The 22698-nt window shown below is 42.3% G+C and overlaps 2 protein-coding genes across 2 annotated transcripts in view; both read left to right on the forward strand.

The window, feature by feature from the left end:
- The window catches only part of Bbs7 (Bardet-Biedl syndrome 7), a 35377-nt gene extending 20726 nt beyond the window's left edge, over positions 1 to 14651 (forward strand). The window contains exons 12-20 of the mRNA XM_057756774.1: positions 1402 to 1476; positions 4074 to 4139; positions 6015 to 6154; positions 8837 to 9001; positions 10913 to 11022; positions 11122 to 11225; positions 11341 to 11464; positions 13378 to 13523; positions 14515 to 14651. Coding sequence (XP_057612757.1) covers positions 1402 to 1476; positions 4074 to 4139; positions 6015 to 6154; positions 8837 to 9001; positions 10913 to 11022; positions 11122 to 11225; positions 11341 to 11464; positions 13378 to 13511 — 918 coding nt within the window. The 3' untranslated portion in view covers positions 13512 to 13523; positions 14515 to 14651. The remainder of the gene's footprint in view (positions 1 to 1401; positions 1477 to 4073; positions 4140 to 6014; positions 6155 to 8836; positions 9002 to 10912; positions 11023 to 11121; positions 11226 to 11340; positions 11465 to 13377; positions 13524 to 14514) is intronic.
- Positions 14652 to 15892: 1241 nt separating this feature from the next.
- On the forward strand, positions 15893 to 22536 carry Ccna2 (cyclin A2). Its single transcript, XM_057756776.1, has 8 exons — positions 15893 to 16094; positions 16759 to 16999; positions 19248 to 19360; positions 19531 to 19754; positions 20481 to 20688; positions 21303 to 21416; positions 21628 to 21761; positions 22009 to 22536. Exons 1-8 carry the CDS (start codon positions 15909 to 15911, stop codon positions 22055 to 22057), a joined length of 1269 nt encoding a protein of 422 aa, XP_057612759.1. The 5' UTR covers positions 15893 to 15908; the 3' UTR covers positions 22058 to 22536.
- The last annotated feature ends 162 nt before the right edge of the window (positions 22537 to 22698 follow it).

Below are 22698 nucleotides of genomic sequence, written 5' to 3' on the forward strand. Positions count from 1 at the left end.
GTAAAAAGTGCTCTCTGATTCTCCAGATACTAAGGTGGCCACTTCCTTATTAACCCAGCAGATTCTAGGGAGACCAGAGGCAAAGTAGATAATCTGAAGGGGTGAAATTTAGGAGTGCTAATGGGTAACTCACAACTAATTTTTGGTTAATTTATTTAAAATAGAATATAGCCATGAAATAGAAAAGGATAGATGGAAGATTATTCGATGAAAAGCCCATAAAAATGGAATGGTATCAAAATGGAAGAAGACAATTTGTCTGTTCAAAAGATACAGTGAAGAATCAGATTATTAATTAATAGAGGAAGCCTTCTTCCATTTTGCTAGTTCACAGGCTCCGCCCTGAAGCACTGTAGGAGCGCCTGACTCAGGCACCACAGGACGGCAGCGGCTTTCTCTCAGAAACTGCTGAGGAGATCATATGCTTGTATAACAGATGAATTTCGACTTGATAAAAATGGACTGTCAACTCGGGAGACGGCTTGGTCACTGAAGCACTGGCTGTGCAGGCATGAGGACTAGGGTTCAGATCCATAGGGGGCTGTCTATGTAATCCCAGCGCCAGGCAGAGACGTGTATAGGTGGCTGTCTGTGTAATCCCAGCACTAGGTAGAGACGTGTATAGGTGGCTGTCTGTGTAATCCCAGCGCTAGGTAGAGACGTGTATAGGTGGCTGTCTGTGTAATCCCAGCGCTAGGTAGAGACGTGTGTGTGCCTGGAACTTTCTGCTCAACCGCTTTAGCTAATTGATTTAGTGGAGACTCCGTCTCAAAAGCTAAGGTGGAAAATGACCAAGGACGACACCTGTGTGTGCATCTACATGCACATATTCATGTACACACATGTAATTAATATAATCAGAATAACCCCATGATTAAAGCCTGGGATAACCTCTTTTCACCAATAAAAACAAAAACAGGAAAATTATTCTTTAAAGAGATAAGAAAGTGATTTCTGATAACCCAAATATTAAAGAATAATTACTTAGAAATTTATTCTTTATTGAATTTACTTTCTAGAAATATAAACCAGTAGTTGGGCATGGTATTGCACATCCATAACCTCCCACTCAGAATTCTTAGGCGGATCCTAGGTTTTAAGGCCAGACTCCCTGGTGAGACCCTTTTTACAAAAGAAGAAGCCAGGAATGAAGCACGCCTTTAATCCCAGCAAAGAGAGGTGGGGGAGGGGGGGATCTCTGTGAGTTCAAGGCCAGCCTGTCTGTAGGTAGAGTTCTAGGTCAGCGCGGTAGGTGGTAAAAGCTTGTCTCAAACAACACCAGGGAAGGAGAAGAGTACATTAAAAGCATTTGCAGTCTCAAATTTGAAGACTTATGAACTAGAACTCCTTAGTGCAAACATTTCCTTCTGAACCTGTTTTGTTTTTACGTATTTGCTCTAGAGTGACGTCCCAATAGATCTGCTTGATGTGGATAAGAACTCTGCTGTGGCGAGCTTTAGCAGCTGTGACACAGAGGTGAGTTAAAACAAAGCCCTCACATCTTGAGTGAAGTCTGTAAGAACTCTAAGAACTACTGCTTCCTTCATTCCCTTACTGGCTTTTCTGGTCTAACCTGCTTGTGCCCTTCCCTCTCCTGACCCTGAGGCCCCGCCCTACACTCCTGGGTCCTGTCCTAGGCTCCCCTGAGCTCTTACCTGCTCATCTTGTCCCCTCTGCTAACTCACTCTTGGCCCTATCGTGTCCTGCTACACCACTTACCCCTATAGCTGCCCGCAGAGAGGTCTTTGTAAAGCACAAAGCCACTGAACCATTTCTCACAGCCTTTGAGAGGCTCCCGTGTCCTGCTGGATCTTCGTTGTGCATAGAAAGCCCCGTGTCCTGCTGAATGTAAGTCTGGATCTTCGTTGTGCATAGAAAGCCTTTCTTGTTTCAACTGCAGCTCCCCCAGTGGTGCTGCCCCTCCTCTCCTGCAGTCCTTCTGCCAAAGAACTCCTTCAGTGTTTCCTTGAAAACGCTTTGTACACTCTGAGCTTCCTGGATGCTTACAGGAAGTCATCATTCAGTGGACTTTCGTTGAGCCCTCGCTCTCTATGAAGTACCCATACTTAGATCATGCCAGGATTGGGGGACATGCCTGCTGTACCTCTTCTTTCCATTAGTACTAGTCGGCAGTCATTGCAGAGCAAGGTGTGACTCCTGAAGAGAATTTAGGGACAAGAGAAGCCCAGATTAGAGGCATTAGAGAAGGCAGACCAGAGACGAGATGGTGCCTGGGAGTGGTAGATAGTTGGAATGGGGCTGTAACTCAGTGGATGCTTGCCTAGCCGGTGTAAGGTCCTGGACATGAGCCCCAGAACCACCAAAGGAAAGCAAAAAAAAAAAAACTAAAACAGACTAAGAAAAAGTGGATTGTAGCACGATTAATAAAAATCCAGTCAGGGGCTGGAGAGATGGCTCAGAGGTTAAGAGCATTGCCTGCTCTTCCAAAAGTCTTGAGTTCAATTCCCAGCAACCACATGGTGGCTCACAACCATCTGTAATGAGGTGTGGTGCCCTCTTCTGGCCTTCAGGCATACACACAGAAAGAATATTGTATAATAATAAGTAAATAAATATTAAAAAATAAAATAAAATAAAAATCCAGGCACTGGGATTCAACCTGATAGTAAGAAAAGCAAAACAGCCAGCCACTGGCTCTTACCTCTACCTCAGTCTGAAATGGCGATCCTGCTTCCAGGAATCTCAGAATGAGATTATCTGAGAGCTGTCTCCTCCATTTTATATTCCTCTCTGGGGCTGGGATTAAAGGCATGCCTCACTACCGCCCCATTGCTATGGCAAATTAGTGTGACTGCTTACACTAAAGGTGTGTGCGTTACCATTGCCTGGTCTGTAAGGCCGATCAATGCGGCTGTTTTATTCTCTGCACATCAGGCAAGCTTTATTTATTAAAATACAAATGAAATATTACTACAGTGGATAGTTATGTGAAGTATAATGGGCTAATTTTGGTTTTTTTAGTTCTCTACTGTTTGGGCAGAATCTCACTGAATAGCCTGGCTGGTCTGTAACCCTCTGTATAGTCCTGGCTGGCCTCAGACTCAGATCCCTCTGCTTCTACCTCCAGAGTGCTGGGATTAAAGGTGTGCACTGCCACACCCAGCAGATGGGTTTATTTTAGACATCCTTTCATACTAAGCATTTCTTTTCGTTAAGTGGAAAAAAATGTAAATCATTCGGTCATTGATCCTGGTTTGTCACATGTTGTTGTGATAAACATGAAGTACCTGCTCATATAGAAACCAATGCAGTTACTACTCACTGTGGCCACACCTATAGTCCCAGCACTTGGAGGTGGAAGGAGCTCGAGGTCACCCTTGGTACTAGCAGCTGCCTTGTCTCATCCCTCCCAATGAAACAACAAGAGGTATAAGTTTAAATATTTTTATTCTGAGTTTGCTCTAATAGAGTAACCTATGTGGGGCCTGGGGATGATGCTCAGTTGGTGGAGTGCTTACCTGGCATGATCAGAGCCCAGGGCTCATCCCCTGCACTTCCTAAGCCTGGGTGATGGTTTATACCCGTGATCTCAACACTCTGGAGGACACAGGAGGGCCAGAAGTTCTAGATCATGCCTGGTCACATAGCTACGCCAATCTAGGATGCATGGCGCCCTGCCTTAAACAAAAAGCAATTAACCTGCTTTATTACATCACTGTGGAATTCTCTGAAAAGCTTACTTTATGCTAATTTAAAACTTGTTTCTAGCCAGGTGGTGGTGGCGCACACCTTTAATCCCAGCACTAGGGAGGCAGAGGCAGGCGGATCTCTGTGAGTTCCAGGAGAGCCAGTGCTACCTAGAGAAACCCTGTCTCAAAAGAAAAGAAGCTTGTTTCTAGGACTGTGGCTTCTTAAGAAAGAATACTTACCGTGGAGATTTGAGATATTTAAAAAAGTAGAAAGGCATCTCTCACTTTCAGCATATGGTTTCCTCCTCACTGTCTCCTTTGCTTTTCCTAAACCTTTATTTTTTTAAAGTGCTAGGTATTCAAGTAAATAGCAAACAGTATGGCTGATGGTATTTGTTGTTTCTTATCTTTAAATTCTTCCAGTCAAGCGACAATTTTCTTCTTGCCACTTACCGGTGTCAGGCAAATACCACCAGGCTGGAGCTCAAGGTAAAATAGTTGGAATTGCTTTTATTTTCATCTTAGTCTTGTTTTCTGATGCTCAGAAACAATTTTTGACAAGTTTTGGGTTTTAGCTATGCTTGTGTACTTGCATGCGTGCGTGCATGTATGTGTGTGTATGTGTACACGTGAGTTCAGTGCTTACAAAGGCAAGAAGACATTAGCTACCCTGGAGCAGAGTTGGAGGCAGTTGTGAGCACCCTAATGTGGGTGGCTGGGAACTGAACTCGGGACTTTGGAAGAGCAATACACGCTCTTAAGCCATCTCTCTGGTCTTATTACCTTTCTAAATGTTGAGCTTTTTTTCCCTTTGGTGTGTCTTATATGTGTTGTCATTTCTCTGTATTGAAATTTCTCTGCGAAATGAATCATTTTGAAGTAACACCTCCAAAATGAGCAGTTGGGTTTTAGTTTGTCCCGGCCGCTGTTTCTGTTGTTAGGACTCAGTCTCCAGCTGTCTCTAAAATTACTGTTCTTGAAATTCCCTCCAACAGGACATGTTTTCTAGCTTTCCTTCAGTCTGTCAGGAAGAAGGGTGGTGGGATGAGATTTGATCTCACTTTGTAACCCGGGCTGACCTTGAACCTTGTCAATTACTGGGATACAGATCTGTGCCACCCTGCCCGGCTTTGCCAGCTTTTCTGTTATGGAAATCCCAAGCGTGAAAATGAGCACGTGGCATGTCTTATGTCACCTGCCACCTAAAGTCACTTTGAAGCAAACTCAGTATACTTATATTTCATTTGTAAATATTTCAGCATATTAAAAAAAAAAGAGTACTACACCAGGATTTGGTGACTCATGCCTTTACTCCCAGCACTTGGGAGGCAGAGGCAGGCAGCTGCCTGAGTTCTGTCTACAGAGGGAGTTCAAGGACAGCCAGGGCTACACAGAGAAACCCTGTCTCAAATACCAAAACAAACAAACAAAAAGATGAGTGCTCTTTAAGAAAAAAATGTAACTATAATACTATTTTCAAACAAAATTTGATAATAATTATTAACAAATATGTGTAAATTCTGATTCATTTTTACATATTTACCCAGTTATGGTGTACACATAGTAGAATTATTGAAATTGTGGCAGAGCTGACAGGAGAGGCTGTCCCTCTCGAGCATCGCTCTGCAGCTTAGTACGCCATTCTTGGCTCTGAATTCTCACCAGCTCCAACCATTCAAAATACATTCAAAATATCCTGGAAGAATTTCCCCGTCTGGGTGCAATCGGTTTATAATATGCTTCTCTACTTACTTCCTAGAACAGATTTGCAACCGTGTCTCTGTATAATCCCTAATTCTGAGAAAATGAAGTATCCTAAGTTAGTTTTAATTATTTCAAAAACATTTTTTTTCTCTTTGACGAAAATGCCCAATTTTTAGCCATTTTTCTTGTGACTCTTTAAGAATATTATACACTCGCCAGGCGGTGGTGGCGCACGCCTTTAATCCCAGCACTTGGTAGGCAGAGGCAGGCGGATTCTCTGTGAGTTCGAGGCCAGCCTGATCTACAAGAGCTAGTTCCAGGACAGGCCCCAGAGTTACAGAGAAACCTTGTCTCAAAAAACCAAAAAAAAATATTAAGCACTCATTTTTTAGATGTGTAGGGCATTATTTGAGAATGATTCCTTATCTTGGCATGGCGCGGGAGTGATGAACACACGATGGTGATCACTTACAAGCTGATTCATTTAGTTAATGACTGCCAGAATCACTGAAAGTTTTCCTATACTCTTGTGACAGAAGCGTTTGATAGAGGTTTTATATCCCTCAGATAGTCCAGCAGAGATTGGACATAAGCATTTGATACTAAGTGAACATCTGAAAATTTATTTATGCAGCTGACATATAGTTTTTTCTTTATCAGATTCGCTCAATTGAAGGCCAGTATGGCACACTGCAGGCGTACGTGACTCCGAGAATTCAACCAAAAACCTGTCAGGTCCGCCAGTACCACATCAAACCACTATCACTGCATCAAAGAACTCACTTTATTGACCACGACAGGTAGGCTGGGAGAGAGTGCTGTTTCTTTAGGAAGTGGGTGTCCTCTCCTCCCTGCACCACGTGAGTCTTAGGGACTGGACTCGGGCTGTCAGCTTTGACAAGAAGTGTTTCTCCCTGCTGAGCCAGCAGGGGAGCCAGGGATGCAGAGAGAGACCCTGTCTGGAAAACAAACAAACAAACAAAAAGCAGAAAAGCAAACAAAGACTTTTTACAAAATTTAATATTTTCATTTTTCCTATTTAGATGTTTTAGTTATACTTTGAGAATTTCATACAATATATTTTGGCCATATTTTTCCTCTCTCCCAACCAACACCCCTCAAATCTTCCTCCAACCCCCTGTCCACCCAATTTCACATACTCTCTCTCTCTTAAACAACAACAAAAAGCCAAATACCATGGAGCCTAGTTTGTCTTGACAGATTACTGCATAGCATGGTGCCTGCCCTGATGTGTGGTTGATATACCCAGTGTCTTAGTTCATGTTCCTATTGTTGTGAAGAGACACCTGACCATGGCATCTCTTAGAAAGGAAAAACATTTAATTGAGGTGGTGGCTTACATTTTTGAGGTTTAGTCAATTATTATCATTGTGGAGAACATGGTGGTAGACAGGCAGACATGGTGCTGGAGAACTCTACATCTTGATCCAAAGGCAACACTTGGTATGACTTGAGAGTATAAGACCATAAAGCCTGCTTCCACAGTGACACACTTCCTTTAACAAGGCCACACCTACTCCAATAAAGCCACACCTCCTAATAGTGCCACTCCCTTTGGGGGCCATTTTCTTTCGAACCATCACATTCCTCTCCCTGGCCCCCAAAGGCTTGTAGTCATATCATAATGCAGAAATGCACTCAGTCCAACTCAGAAGTCCCCATAGTCTACCACAGTCTCAACAATGCTTAGAAGTTCAAAGTCTCTTCTGAGATTCATGCAGTCTCCTAACTGTAAGACCCTATGAAAATCAAAATAAAAAACAGTATTTCCAACATATAATGGCCCAGGATATGCATTACTATTCTAAAATGCAGGGACGAGAGCATAGTGAGGAAATACTGGATCCAAACAAGACCAAAAACCAGCTGGACAAACTCCAGACTCTGTATCTCCATGTCTGATGTCAAAACACTCTTCAGACCTCCACCCCTTTCAGCTTTGTTGACTGCAACACACTTCTTGTTAGCAGCTTTAGCTTCAGCCAATGAAGCACGATTAATAAAAACTCAGAGAGAGAAATTGGGGTTCAACGGGAAGATCTGAACAGCAAAACAGCCAGCCACTGGCCCTTACCTCAACCTCAGTCTGAAATGCTAACCCTCATCTCGGAAGGAGATTATGTCTGAGATCTGTCCCCCTCCCCCTCCTCCTCATCTTACAGTCTTATATTCCTCTCTAGGGCTGGGGTTAAAGATGTGCATCTCTGGGATTAAAGGCATGCACCACCCGATTTCTTTGGCCTCTACGGTGGCTAATAAGATTAAAGGTGCATGTCATTGTGGTTACTGGGATTGAAGGTCTGTGTTACTATAACCTGGTCTGTAAGACCAGTGGGACTGTTTTCCTCTCAGATCTTCAGGCAGGCTTTATTTATTAAAATACAATTGAAATGCCACTACAGTATCCTATGCCTATGGCATCTCTAACATCTTGAGGTCTCCAGAGCAATACTGGCCTTCTTCACATCTTCACACAGTGTCTTCTCTGGGCTCCATTCCAGAGAAGCATCTTAATGCCGATAGCTTTTTTGGGACAAGATAACATGGGATTAAGCAGAGGAAAAAGGAAAGAGATAAACAGTAATTTAATACTTTGTGACATATATTTTGCCAGGTGCTTATATATTTTCTGTTTTTTAAAAAAATAATTTATTAGCATACATTACTTTGACATAATAATGGGTTTATTTTTATTATTACTCAAATCTCTGTCTGCCCTACTTCAAGCCCAGATGTTAAAGTTTACAATATGTTGATTATTTCCTTGAGTTGATTCATATGTGTTTTGTAGTCATGTAATACAAATACTACATAAATTTCCAAACAAGCAAATCTACCTGAATAGCCCCAATTAGCTTCTAAAGCCTGTTATGACGAGAAAGAAGCTACTCACTGTAAGACACCTGGCAAAAACAAGTATGGGTATAGACAAGCATTCAGGCATTTATCTGTAAAATTAAAATGTTCAATTGTTTGATATGTAAGAGTAATTTCATAAAACTTCTTTTTAAGGGGGCTGGAGAGATGGCTCAGAGATTAAGAGCACTGCCTACTCTCCCATAGGTCCCGGGTTCAATTCTCAACACCCACATGGCAGTTCACAACTGTCTGTAACTCCAGTTCAGGGGATCTGACACCGTCATACAGACATACATGTAGGCAAAGCCCAGTGTACATTAAATAAAGAAATATTTGTTAAACAAACTTCTCTTAGAAGTGTTTATTTAAAGCTGACAGTGATGGCGTAATTCTAGCACTTGGAGACTCAGGCAAGACCGACGTGCATTTGAGGTTGGCCTGGTGTGTGTAGTAAGATTCTGGGCTACATAGCTCCTGTGCACAAATTTAAAAATTAGTGAAATAAAGTGTTTAGCCATATTTGAAATTCTGCTTATAAATGTATGTGTATAGTGTTTCCACGGCTCCACACACAAGTGCACGCCTCTGCTGCTCACTTGCAGACCCATGAACACGCTGACTCTAGCAGGCCAGTTCAGCTTCGCTGAGATTCACTCCTGGATGGTGTTCTGCCTGCCTGAAGTTCCTGAAAAGCCTCCAGCAGGAGAATGTGCGACATTTTACTTCCAGAATACCTTTCTGGATACACAACTCGAATGCGTATACAGGTAAATCCGATTTATTCCTTGCTAATAAATGACAATATAAAACACCAAAGTTTTTATTTGTTTTAAAACAGGAACCATTTCAAAATAATGTAATTAAAAATTGGTAATGTCCAACAGAAGCTATTAAATAAATAGGATTAAGATAAGTATGTAAAGATTAATGTTTCCTAGTAAAATGTCTATAAAATCTGTAGTAAATATTGAATTATAAATATAATTTCCTACAGTTTTTAGATGATTATTAAACCCATTAAATCTATGATGTCATTTAAGATGTCTTTATTTTTTGCAGTCAATGAGAATGGGGTATTGGAGTCTCCTGTGTTATTGTGCTGGGCTAACCTGTGATTTTACTGCTATTGGTATTTGTTTTAGACATAGAATGGACCCATGTTCAGTTTGGGTATGTTTGGAATTGTAATGTCCTCTTGACAGATTGTTCCTTTAATCAATATGAAGTTAATTTTTGTCTTTTCTGACTAGTTTTGCTTTAAAGTCCGTTTTGTCAGATTTCAGAACAATGACACTGCTTGCTGGCACCTCGTTTGCTTGGCATCACGTTTCCTTCCTTTAACCTCCAGCAACCTCTGTCCTTGATGGCAAGGTGTGGGCTTCAGAGACAACAGGTAGAGAGGTCCTGCCCTTAAATCCCTTCTGTTAGTCAGTGACCGATGAAAGGGAAATTGAGAACACCAAAATTTAGATTTTTAACTAAAAAGTTTGTATTACTGCCTGTCCTTCTGTTGATTTTGCAGTATTTTGGTGTTTTCCTATTCTCTCCTACTTAACCATTATTTATTACTCAAGAGTGGTTTATTCTTCCCTTGTGGCTCCATGGATGTGTTTGTATTTCTCTTCAGACAGAATTCTTTCAGTATCTTCTATGAGTTGGCTTAATGGTCACGAATTGTTTTTATTATGGGAAACTTTTCTTGCCCCTTCAGTTCTGACTGGTAGCTTTGCTGGAGGTAGTGGTCTGGGCTAACAGTTATTCTTTTTCCAAACTTGAAAGTTGTAACTTTGTAGCCTTTTTTAAAGCATCTCTTGGAAACCCTGCTGTATTGCTCAGCCTGCTTCATATGTGATTTGATGATGCTCTCTCGACATTTTCAGTGTGTTTTCTTAGTTCTGAATATCTAGTGGGTTTAACTATAATGACAAGGGGAAGTTCTCTTCTGCTTGACATCCTAACTGCCTCTAACTTGGGGAATTTTCTGCTGTGATGTTGTTGAAACTGTTTCCTATGTCTTTGAATTTAATTTCCATGATGCTTAGATTCGAAATTTTCATTGTGTTCCAAATATCTAAAAGTGCAGTGTGGACCATTTTAATTTATCCTTGTCCTTGGGGGGATGTTCTGATTCCTGGGATTACAAGTGTTCTTCATTTTTCCTGGCATGAGAAGTAGAGTTTCCTAAAGAAAACTATGGGTCCTGGGGTCATAAGTCGTGGCAGTGGATGCTAGGCCTTAAAAACAACAGGTGTCCAGGTTGAATGCCAGATTTATTTTAAGGATAAAGCATATAGTAATACTATAGTTTATTTGTGTGAATACATTAAATAAAAATGTACTTTTTTATGTATGTGTCTACATAAGCAATTCTAAATACATTTTATATATGAGGTTAGTTGTTGGCAATATTAACATCCACAAAGAATCCAGTTTTAAATGGGGTACTTAAATATTCTCATCTAAGGAGGATTGTGTGTAACAGGATCTTCAGTTTTGAGTTCAGAGGCTGCCTTGGTGTGGTGAAGGATAGAACACATGTTTAGTCTGCTTTATGTTAATGTTATACACAGATCATCGTAAGTGAAGTGAAATTTAAACTAAACTCTAGGCAAAAATACGTGTTTACAAGACCACTTGCTCCTATAACTTTTCTTTGTAAAAATACATTGATTTTGTAGGAAAGGAGAAGGAGTTTTTAAATCTGACAACATTTCTACAATATCCATCCTAAAAGATGTGCTTTCTAAAGAAGCTACAAAAAGGAAAATTAATCTCAACATATCATACGGTAAAAAAGGAAAATTCTTCCTTCATCCAGTTTTTTACAGTTGTTATAATAGCGATGTTTCTCATGAATGTGACTTTCCTGCCCGGCCCGCTCTTGTAGAGATAAACGAAGTGTCAGTCAAGCACACTCTAAAGCTCATCCACCCAAAGCTGGAGTATCAGTTGCTTCTGGCTAAGAAAGTGCAGCTGATTGATGCCTTAAAGGTAAGGATGTGTGTGCATCCGTGGGATCGCGAGCGTGATTGTTAGCACTGGCTTTTCTAGTTATAATGCTTTAATATACAATTTGACCATTAAGGTGCTTTTTTTTTCAAATAAGGAATTGCAGGTTCATGAAGGAAATACGAACTTCCTGATTCCAGAATACCGCTGTATTCTAGAAGAGGCAGATCACCTTCAAGAAGAATACAAAAAGCAGCCTGCACACCTTGAAAGGCTCTATGGTGAGTGGACCTTTCAAGCACAAGCTGCTGTACTTCTTTCTCCTTAGCAGTTTGTTAGCCCAAGAGTTGTGAAAGGAGCTGGCAGAGATCACAGTTTTCCTGAGCCTGTGTCAGCCATCTTACTGTACAAAGTATTCCTGTATTTTGCCAAGGTAGCCTTACATTTTAACATTTTTTACTTTGCAAGTAAGCCGGGTGATATGACAGTGGTGGCAAACACCTTTAATCCCAGTACTTGGGAGACAGAGGCAGGGGGATCTCTGTGAGTTCAAGGCTAGTCTGGTCTACAAGAGCTAGTTCCAGGACAGGCTCCAAAGCTACAGAGAAACCCTGTCTTGAAAAACCAAAAAAAAAAAAAAAAAAACCAAATAAATAAACAAACAAAAACAGAAATGCAAGTAAATGAGAAAGTGGAATTATTACGAGCACAGTGAAGAAGTCTTTCGACCCACGAGACATCACCATCCACACTTTATCACAGATGACTTTTTCAGGTTCTGTTGCCTCTGTAAAAATGCAGTCATTCAATCTATTCACGCAAAACTTCCATAGGGATATTTATGTGATGCTTAAATCCACAGTTTGCTTCGGTGAGGAGCTGGGTATGTTACAGATTATATTGACAGCAAGAGAAAAGACTAAGGGAAGTGGAGGCAGAGATGGAGGGAGGGAGTAGCGGCCTCAGCGAAGGGCTTGTCTGCAGTCCTCCTGGGAGACCCACTGTGTGCCACACACGTCACGGCACCGTCTTCCAGGGGATTTTTAACTGTTGCAACAGCTCTACAAGGTGGATGGTTTTATCTTCATTTTCAATATTCTTTATCCAGACGTGAGAGGAAAGTTTGCCATCACACAGCTAGCGAGTGGCTAAGGCTTCAGGACCGTCTCTCTCTGTGCCACCGTCACTTGTCCCGCTAGCCTGCAGACTTCCTCCCACAGGGACAACAGTATTTTAATGCTCACTGTGTGGCACACACAGGATCTCTTTTACAGTATCCTGAAGGGAAGGTGTTGTAGATCTACCAGCTCTTACCCGTGCTTCCAAAATCCAGAAAGTGCCTTTGAAAATCAGAGTTTTGCTTTTGTAAATCATTTACCAGCAAAATGTGCCTTACTGTGATTGACTCTGACATGAAGTCAATTTCTAATCTTTTTTATTCCATTTAGTGCAAAATGCATAATCACCTATAAATTTTATTGCCAAAATATTGCCATTTTGCTATCAGATGTTGTTGCCACTCAGTCCCATTGTACTGAGTCCCATACCACCCATTCTTTTTCTTCTTTTTCTGTTCCTAAAATCTACTTGTCTCCGGGGTCTTGTATAAATGACTGACAACTTGAACTATTCCTGTTTTATTTTATTTTATTTTATTTTATTTATTGTTTTTTTTTGAGACGAGGTTTCTCTGTAGCTTTGGAGCCTGTCCTGAAACTAGTTCTGTAGACGAGGCTGGCCTCGAACTCACAGAGAGCCACCTGTCTCGGCCTCTCGAGTGCTGGATTAAAGGCGTGCACTACCACTACCTGGTTTGTCCTTGCTTTACATCTGGGAAACTCAGAGGTGAAATAATTTGCCCTTGACCTATGAATCCAGTAAGCATGGAGGTGGAATGTTTTCGTTCAATTGAAGCTTCCTGGTGGAACGGACATCTCTGATTTGTGTACCAGCAGTGATTCAAAATGGCTGGCAGTGGTTGTCTGAACCAGCAGTTATAACCAGTTGTTAGAAAGGTTATTAAATATTTATGTCTTGAACGTTGCTTAAAACACATATATACACACTTATTTTTATAAAGGCCAACCTTTTCAAGATTTATATATGTTGAATAATGACATGTCAGTGATTATAAAGTACTAACTGCATTGCTAAATAACTCATCAATGACAGGAAATAATGTTTTTCTTTATAGGTATGATTACTGATCTTTTCATAGATAAATTTAAGTTCAAAGGCACAAACGTAAAAACTAAAGTGCCTGTTCTACTGGAGATTCTTGACAGCTATGACCAGAATGCATTGATTTCTTTCTTCGATGCCGCATGAAGGATGAACAAGGTAGGACCTACAGCGCAGTCTGCTTAACAGAAAGTGGTAAGGAGGGACCACTCTCGATACATGGAGCATTGTGAGATCATAATTTAAGTGAGGCTCCTACTTATTGGAATGAAGAGAATTTTAATTCTAAAACAGAAGTGGATCTGGGTGTGATGGCTCCTGCCTGAATTCTTGGCACTCAGAGGCTGAGGAGAGAGGATTCACTGGGAGGTCAAGGACGGCCTATGTAACACAGTTCACAGTAAAGGCCCAAGTCAACCTGGGATAGAGCAGAAGACCCTGTCTCAAACATCTAAACAAGCGGGGTAGGCGCTGGCGAACACCTTTAATCACAGCAGAGGCAGGGGATCTCTGTAAGTTCGAGGTCTACAAAGTGAATTCTAGGACTGCCAGAGCTATGCAGAGAAACCCTGTCTTGGGGGAAAAACAAACATAAGTAGAATGATTATAAGAGCTATTAACGACTTTTTGACAAATGGTATTTTAATTTCTAAATTGAGAATTGGAAAATGCCATTTTTATAAAATACACATAAGTGTACAAACTTCATGTTTTATACTGTATTTTCCCTTTATATATCACATTTCTTGTTTGGTCTTCCTGACCATTCTGTAAACTCATCAGCCACTTAAGTGAAGCTGATATAAGGGGCCATGCTAGAATTTTATAAGGCTGGGCAAGTTTGTAAGTGTACCCCAGTCCTCTGTTATCATGAGATGGAAGTAAGTTTGTTTTTCTAGGATTTGGAATGAATTCACACCCCATTTCTTTCTTTCTTTTTTTTTTTTTTTTTTTTTTTTTTTTGCTTTTTCGAGACAGGGTTTCTCTGTGGTTTTGGAGCCTGTCCTGGAACTAGCTCTTATAGACCAGGCTGGTCTCGAACTCACAGAGATCCGCCTGCCTCTGTCTCCCAAGTGCTGGGATTAAAGGCGTGTGCCACCACCGCCCGGCTCCCATTTCTTTCTTTCATGGTGACATGATCCTCCTGCAGGCTGTGAAATACTTGACTTAGTGCTGTAGACTGGCCAGCGAAGTAAGCAGAGCTCGCTCAGACTGCAGGGATCCCGGATGGACGTCCTGGATGTAACCAGATGAGCTTTAAAGTGTTCAAGTGAAGAGTGATGGCAGTATCCACAAAACTACTTTTTATTATATGTTCGGGAGACTTTCAAGCAATAGAAGTTGTATGCATTTATAGGAGAATATTGTATTAAAGTCTAAAGAGATAAAGATAATGGAAAACAGCTGTCCTTTGCTTTCAAAGGATAGTTATGCCTTTTTCAGAAAACGATAATTACATTGTTATATTTTGTGTGCAATTCTTAAATATTAAATGTAAACATTTAAGGCATAAATGTTGGGTCTTAATAAGGTCACTTTTTTTTTTCTTATATATTCCGGAGGCTTTCTTGGTACACCCAGGCCCCTGTTTTCATATGAACACTTTTTGGGACCGCGTCTCACTTATATAGTTGGTTTGGAACTAGTTATGTAGGCCTAGCCGGCCTTGAACTCAGAGATCCAGAGCTCTGGGGTTAAAGGTACACACCACCGTGCACGTTATTTCTAAATGTAGTATCTATTTGGGTCCACGGGACTTCGTGGTGTGCTTTGTTGGATATCATAACCAAGGGTAAACAAAATTAACGAACGTTTAAATTTCTTCTAATACACCATTTTGTTTCATGGTTATCAACAAGAGCTCAAGTTGGCATTTTAAATTGATCACATCTTTATTAGAGAGGAGGAAAAAAGCTTAGTGGAATAATGCCAGGCGTAGGCAGTGGCAGGCTGATGTCTGTGAATTGCAGGACAATCCGGGCTGCATTATTAAACCGTGTCTCAAAATTAAACAACAAAACGAAAAAATATATACTGGAGAGGTGATGCAAAAATAAACAGCGAGAGACAGAGAGACAGAGGAGAGTGTGTACTTGTGTCTGTGTGTGTTCTGGTAGGTGCCTTCTGAGTGAGGGCGACAACGCTGTCACTTGGAGGCCCGAGGGCTCCTGTGGTTACAGACGCCAGGAGCTGCGGGAACCCGCCCGAGGCTGGCGCCCACCCCGCCCTTCCTCCCTCGCGCAGGCGCGTCCTCGGGCGCCCGCCCAGCTAGGTTCCCGTCGGGCCTTCGCTCGCGGCACCCGGCGCTCCTGGTGACGTCACGGGCCCCGGGCGCCCTCATTGGTCCATTTCAATAGTCGCGCGCTGCTTGAACTGCACGAACAGCCGGCGGCCGGCGCGCTGCTCGCTCGCGGCCACTGGGCTCCGCGCTCCTCCCGCCCGCAGCGCCTGCTCCGCGCGTCGGCCGCCAGGGTCCCGCGCAGAGCCTGGGAGCGGCGGGCTCAGTGCACGCTCTGCGGCCGACCGATCCCCACCGGAGCCGCGATGCCGGGCAGCTCGAGATCGTCGGCTCGCGAGGCGGGCTCGGCCCTGCTCTCGCTGCAGCAGGAAGACCAGGAGAATGTCAACCCCGAGAAGGTGGCGCCAGCCCAGCAGCCGCGGGCGCAGATAGCGCTGAAGGCCGGGAACGCGCGGGGAAACGCGCCGCAGCAGAGATTCAAGACTCGGCGGGTAAAGGGGCGCGAGGGTCGGGGAGGGCCGGGCGGGAGCGGGCCACGGTTTAGCAGCCGAGAGGGGCAGAGAGCACGCTGCGCCTTCTAGGTGGAGTCGGGCTGCAGTCTGCACGGCTCCGGGGTTTCCAGTGCCAATAGCCCTGCCAGCCTTGCCGACCCGTGTATGCTGCCCTTCAGCACTAGAGGTGGCGTCTTTGTAAAAATGCCCGGGGTCATACCGAGCGATGCCCCCGCGTGTCGACTTCGCCCAGCTGTGTCCCTTTCCCTCCACTTTGAAAGACAGACATTGCCATAGGGTCCAGATCCCTTCCCCCTCACCATCTGCTTCACAGAATTACCTCCACTTCGGGGAAGGATAGAAAGCAATATTTTGCTTGGTAAATTCCGCCATTTTAGCCAGACCTGCATTTTCGCTCCACCCTGGGGCTAAAGTTGTGAATCAGTACTTTCCCCTAAACTTAGAGCCTTGACTAGTTTGTAATTCAATCTGGCTTTGTAGGAACGACTGACAAATTTATCCACCCTTTATCTTGCTTTACTCAAACTGTTTTTTATCTGGGCTTTGCCCCAAGAAGTTTATTTTTCCTAATGGAGTATTTAGAAATAAAAGCCGAGACCCACAGGGCAATAAGGCAAAATTCTATTCAAAAATTCCTTTTTAGGTTGCACCTCTTAAGGACCTTTCTGTAAACGATGAACACGTCGCTGTTGGTCCTTCATGGAAAGCAAACAGTAAACAGCCTGCCTTTACTATTCATGTGGATGAAGAAGAGACCCAGAAGAGGCCAGCTGAGCATAAAGAAACACAGTGTGAAGATGCCCTGGCTTTTAATGCAGCTGTCTCTTTACCTGGAGCCAGAAAACCGCTGGTGCCGCTTGATTATCCAATGGATGGTAGTTTTGGTAAGGTTTTTGCCTTTTATTTTTGAGACAGGATCTCAATCTGTAGCTCTGGCAAGTCTTGAGCTCACACCAGCCTGCCTTAGTCTCCCAAATTTCTAGATTATAGGCCTGTGACATCATACGATACTTAAAGTTCTTTATCAAACTAAGAAATTAGTTACTTGATTGGGTTAGTGATACTTTCAGTGTTAAGGCTATGTCGCTTTGTTTTGTTTTTCTAGATGGGGTTTCTCTGTATAACAGCCCTAGTTGTTCTGGAACTTGCTCTGTAGACCAGGCTAGCCTCAAACTCACAGAGAACCGCCTACCTCTGCCTCACTGAGTATTAGGATTAAAGACATGCGCCCCCATGCCCAGCTAAGACTGTTTTACCTGATCATAACACAGTGAGCTAAGATTACTGCAATGGGCCTATAAGTGTTTCTTAGATCTCATGGCTAATCCTCAGGCCTACTGACCTACAAAAGGACCCATCCTTAACAGGCAGGGAGGGCACTGCAAACTGTATCAATCATAATTAGATCTTAAATGCTTATTTTAATCTGATCTCATCAGTGTTTGGCCGGGAGAATAAATTTCAGTTGTATTTATGACTCGTGTCTTAACACGCCACTCCGGAGAGAGCTACTTGAAGCTACCGTTTTGAGCATTGTGGTATCTGCCATCCCTTTAAAATCAATCTGCTCATCTGATGTAAGTCGTCAGATGTACAAGGAAGGCAGAGCAGCTGCTGCAGACAGCCCTACTATTGCTATGGTCTCCCTGTATGGAGACCAGAGGTGTAATATCTCTGTCAAGGTGTTGTACTCTCCGCCGTATGCTATGTGTCAGGGAAGGGGTATGCTTGTCGTGCTGGCACCTGTGGAGACCAGAGGTGTACTTGACTTTGGGATGTCTGCCACCATTTTTCTATCTCATTTCTTGATGTAAAAAGTCTCACTGGAGGTCACTGGTTTAGCTAGATTGGCTGACCGCCAAGCTCCAAGGACTTAACTGTTCTCGACCCTCTCTCCTTCCTTAGTCTTAGGGTTCCAGATAAGCCACATCTAGCTTCTGTGTGGTGCTGGGAATGCGACTACACTCCTGCTGTGTGCCAGGCACTGTCTAAGCTGCCCGTCTTCCCCAGCTCCCTTTAGTTTATTTAGTTCTACTGATGGGGAAGAAGGGTAGTGTGTGTTTTAGGGGGTGGGGGTGGGAGGTGGTTTTTCAAGACAGGGTTTCTCTAGCCTTGGAGCCTGTCCTGGAGCTAGCTCTTGTAGACCAGGCTGGCCTTGAACTCACAGAGATCTGCCTGCCTCTGCCTCCCAAGTACTGGGATTAAAGACATGCGCCATCACTACCTGGCTGTTTTTCTTAACTCAGCGTTCTCTAGGAAAAAAACTAGAAATTCTTTACTTCAAAAGATAAACGGTAAAAAGTACAACTGAATGGATTCATGCCTGTAACTAGCACACAGGGCATTGAGGCAAGATTGCCAGCCTGGGCTACAGAGTGAATTTCAGGCCAGCCTGAGCTACAGAAGGAGACCCTCCCTATTTTCTGTTTGTTTTTTCGAGACAGGGTTTCTCTGGCTTTGGAGCCTGTCCTAGAACTCACTCTGTAGACCAGGCTGGTCTTGAACTCACAGAGATCCGCCTGCCTCTGCCTCCCGAGTGCGGAGATTAAAGGCGTGTGCTAACACCACCTGGCTGAGACCCTATTCTCACAAATACCAAATCCATTACAGTTTATTAACATTTGTTAATACAGCCGGGCGATGGTGGCGCACGCCTTTAATCCCAGCACTTGGGAGGCAGAGGCAGGCGGATCTCTGTGAGTTCGAGACCAGCCTGGTCTACAAGAGCTAGTTCCAGGACAGGCTCCAAAACCACAGAGAAACCCTGTCTCGAAAAAAAGGAAAAAAAAAAAAAAAAATTTGTTAATACAACATTTACCTGATTCTAGTTACTCCCTGATTGTGGTTTGAATATGTCAGCCTCTGAGATCTGCAATTCTCTCTTAAGACAAAAAAATTATTTCAAAATTCTGTTGTGCGCTCTGTCCTCACAGCAGCACTGTGTCGTCTACTCATCTTTTGTAGAAAATGACACTTGAGGTAACTCTCAGTCCTCTTAGTAGCCTGTCTATTTTCTTTTTTTGAATTAAGTTCATCCTAGAGCTATAGAGACCGAAATACTAAGAGCAGAATAGGATACTCTGTGTTGCTTTACCAGAGAGATAAATACTTTGGTATCGATATCATGCGCAGAATCCCCACATGCTATGGACATGTCTATTGTCTTGGAAGACGAAAAGCCACCGAGTGTTAATGAAGTACCCGACTACCATGAAGATATTCACACATACCTTAGGGAAATGGAGGTAAGACTCTGTTCATTAAAAACTACTGAATGAAGTTGAGAGGATAATGTTGACATTTAGTTAGCAGTGAGTTACTCTAATGCTAAAGTTTATGTATCACAAAGTCAGTAGCATCTCTGTGAATGGTAAAGTGACCTGATTATATTTAACACTGCTGAGTTTTCCTTCAGGTTAAATGTAAACCTAAAGTGGGCTATATGAAGAAGCAGCCAGACATCACTAACAGTATGCGGGCCATCCTTGTGGACTGGCTAGTTGAAGTGGGAGAAGAATATAAATTACAGAATGAGACCCTGCATTTGGCCGTGAACTACATTGACCGGTTCCTCTCTTCCATGTCTGTGTTAAGAGGGAAGCTTCAGCTTGTAGGCACTGCTGCTATGCTGCTAGCTTCGTAAGTAGTTACTTAGTTCACAGTCATTTTCACTACCCCTCCTCACTTATACTTTAGTGGGTGGTTTGTGGCACATGTGTACAGTGCCTGCTGAGGCCAGAAGAGGGCATTGGATCCCAGGACAGTTTTATGAGCCACCATTGCTGGTGCTGAGAATTGAACCTGAGTCTCAGTCAGTGCTTTCTCACTGTTTTGTAATGAAGGGAATAAATTCAGATTTTGTACTTTTAACATTTCAACACTGACAGTTTTAGGAGGTGGGGGCTTCTGGGAGTAGAGGGTGAAACTTGTTTTTTAGCCTAGAACATAAAACTTTCTAGATCTGGGTTTCATGTGCCTTAAATGGGCACATGTAGCAGGCTAGATCAGAACGAGGCTAGGAGGTTAAACAAAAGTAGTACTTTCCCTTCATTGAGCATAAAAATGATATTTAAAAGTAAGACATTATTTTCCTGAAATCATAGATTATCTAAATTTTCAGCTACTCTGGCCTTGTTTTCCATTTTGGAAAACTTAAAAATCATTTCCTCGACCACATAGGAGACATACCTGAGGCCCCTCATTGGCTTATTGGCTGTCGATCATCTCAACCAGAGATGGTCAACTGTCAGTGGGAATGTGGTTGATGGAAGTGAGTTTTGAGTCTGTACAGCCCAAGCATTTTAGATTAGGACAAAGCCTGCTTTTGAAGAAAAAAAAACTCACTTAAAATTTCTTTTGTTGTAGAAAATTTGAAGAAATATACCCCCCAGAAGTAGCAGAGTTTGTGTATATTACAGACGATACCTATTCCAAGAAGCAGGTTCTGAGAATGGAGCACCTCGTATTGAAAGTCCTTGCTTTTGACTTAGCTGCTCCAACAGTAAATCAGTTTCTTACCCAATACTTTCTGCACCAGCAGCCTGCAAACTGCAAAGTTGAAAGCTTAGCAATGGTAAGTTCATTTATGAGGTTTTTTTAGGTTATAATTAGCCCTGGTTTCATTGTATGACATTGCTTAAGAGATTAAGTATTTTCAGTTCCAATACACAGAAAAACCTATAGCTAGCAAAAGAAACATAATATAGTTGGCCCTCTCTTTGGGTTCTGTGCTTACGAAATCAGCCAACAGGCATTTAAGGTGCCTGCCTACGTACTGGATAGGTATAGCCCTAAACACACGATGCAACTGTATCTGTGCTGTTTATAAGTAATTAGTGATATCCTAGGTATATAGCACTAGATTGTACGAAAATGGTGTATCTTTTATATGTAAGGTACTTAAATATTTGGTGTTCATGGAAAGGGACTGAGAGGTCCAGGAGAGAATTTTCCCAGTGGATATCCAGAAGTAACCATGTCAGAAAAACACTAACTAGTGGTTTAAAGACAACATCCTGGTAGATGTTTTAAGTTAATTAGGGGGCAGAAATGTAAACTGAAGATGGATCAAAGCATTGGAATAAATTCTCAGGTTGATACAGAACCAGTGAACATCAAAGATGGGAAACCAGATCAGGATGTAAGGATAGAACTTGTGATTTAGAGCTCTTTGTTTTTTCATTCCAGTTTTTGGGAGAATTAAGTTTGATAGATGCTGACCCATACCTAAAGTACTTGCCATCACTTATTGCTGGAGCTGCCTTTCATTTAGCACTCTATACCGTCACAGGACAAAGCTGGGTACGTATTACACTTGCTAGTTTGTTTGGGGCAGAAAGCTTAGCTGTAAACTTGAATTTGAAAGCTCTACTTCAATCGCCTGCTGCTAGCAGCGGAAGTGGTCAAAAGATGGAGTGAGCTTGAACATGTTAAAGATTAGTGCAAGATTAAGGTGCAGTGGTCAGTGCCCTGTGGTGTTATTAAAAACTCAATGGTTGTCTTTTCTTTGTAGCCTGAATCATTGGTACAAAAGACTGGATATACCCTGGAAAGTCTTAAGCCTTGTCTCATGGATCTTTACCAGACCTACCTCAGAGCACCACAGCATGCCCAACAGTCGATAAGGGAAAAGTACAAGCACTCCAAGTAAGAGTCAGATTCTTTGTTCTGCCACAGCTGCCTCAGCAAGACAGTAATCGTATGTTGGGAGCTGCTGTGCCTGGTATTTCCCTCTGGGCATCTGCTAGGGTGGGTAAGGGAACAGGTGCACGTGTTCTGAGCATCAAATGATTCTATAATCACCCGTCTAATCAAATAGAAATAGCATTTCTCCAGTCTGGGGGTACATCAGTGTTTGCTAAATTTGTTTGTTGTTTTCTTCCCTACTCAACAGGTATCATGGTGTTTCTCTTCTCAACCCACCAGAGACACTAAATGTGTAAGAATGAAACTACCTTTGTTTAGGATGGGAGTCACTCAGAGCTCACAATGGACAGTTTTTATCTTGGGTTTTAAATTCACAATCATTTCAGAATGTAAATGGTATAGCCACAGACAGATTATGGTATCCATTGCTTTTTAAATGGTTTTAATTTGTAAATCTTTTGTACATGTGTCTATGTTAGATATTTGGCTAATTTTAATTGGTTTTGTTAACATTTGGTGCTGCCAACTGTCAGGATATTAAGAATAAATTGATTTGGAAATCTTTGCAAGTCAAAGTTAATTTGAGATAAAAAATAAGGCTGATAATGTCACTTAGAAAAGCTAACTTGGTTTGTTACTGTTCAGTGGGGGTGGAAAAGGCATTCTAAAACTGAAATATTTCAGGGAAATGGATCTTCAAATTCTGACATTGACTGTTTTAAGCAACTAAACCAAATTGCTGACCCATTCAGTTCTACATATGCTGTGGTAGTTTACTCAACTATTTTATTTATCAACTTTAACAAGATTTTGTGCAACAGAAAAGTTGTACAGAAAGTTAATTCAAAGCATAATGTTAAAGACAAAATTTATCAAAAAGTTCAGTTTTTATAATGGGTTTTCAAATAAAAAACTACCCAGGGCTGTTAAACAGCAC

This window comes from Chionomys nivalis, chromosome 24 (genome assembly GCF_950005125.1).
Source record: "Chionomys nivalis chromosome 24, mChiNiv1.1, whole genome shotgun sequence".
Classification (NCBI taxonomy): domain Eukaryota; kingdom Metazoa; phylum Chordata; class Mammalia; order Rodentia; family Cricetidae; genus Chionomys; species Chionomys nivalis.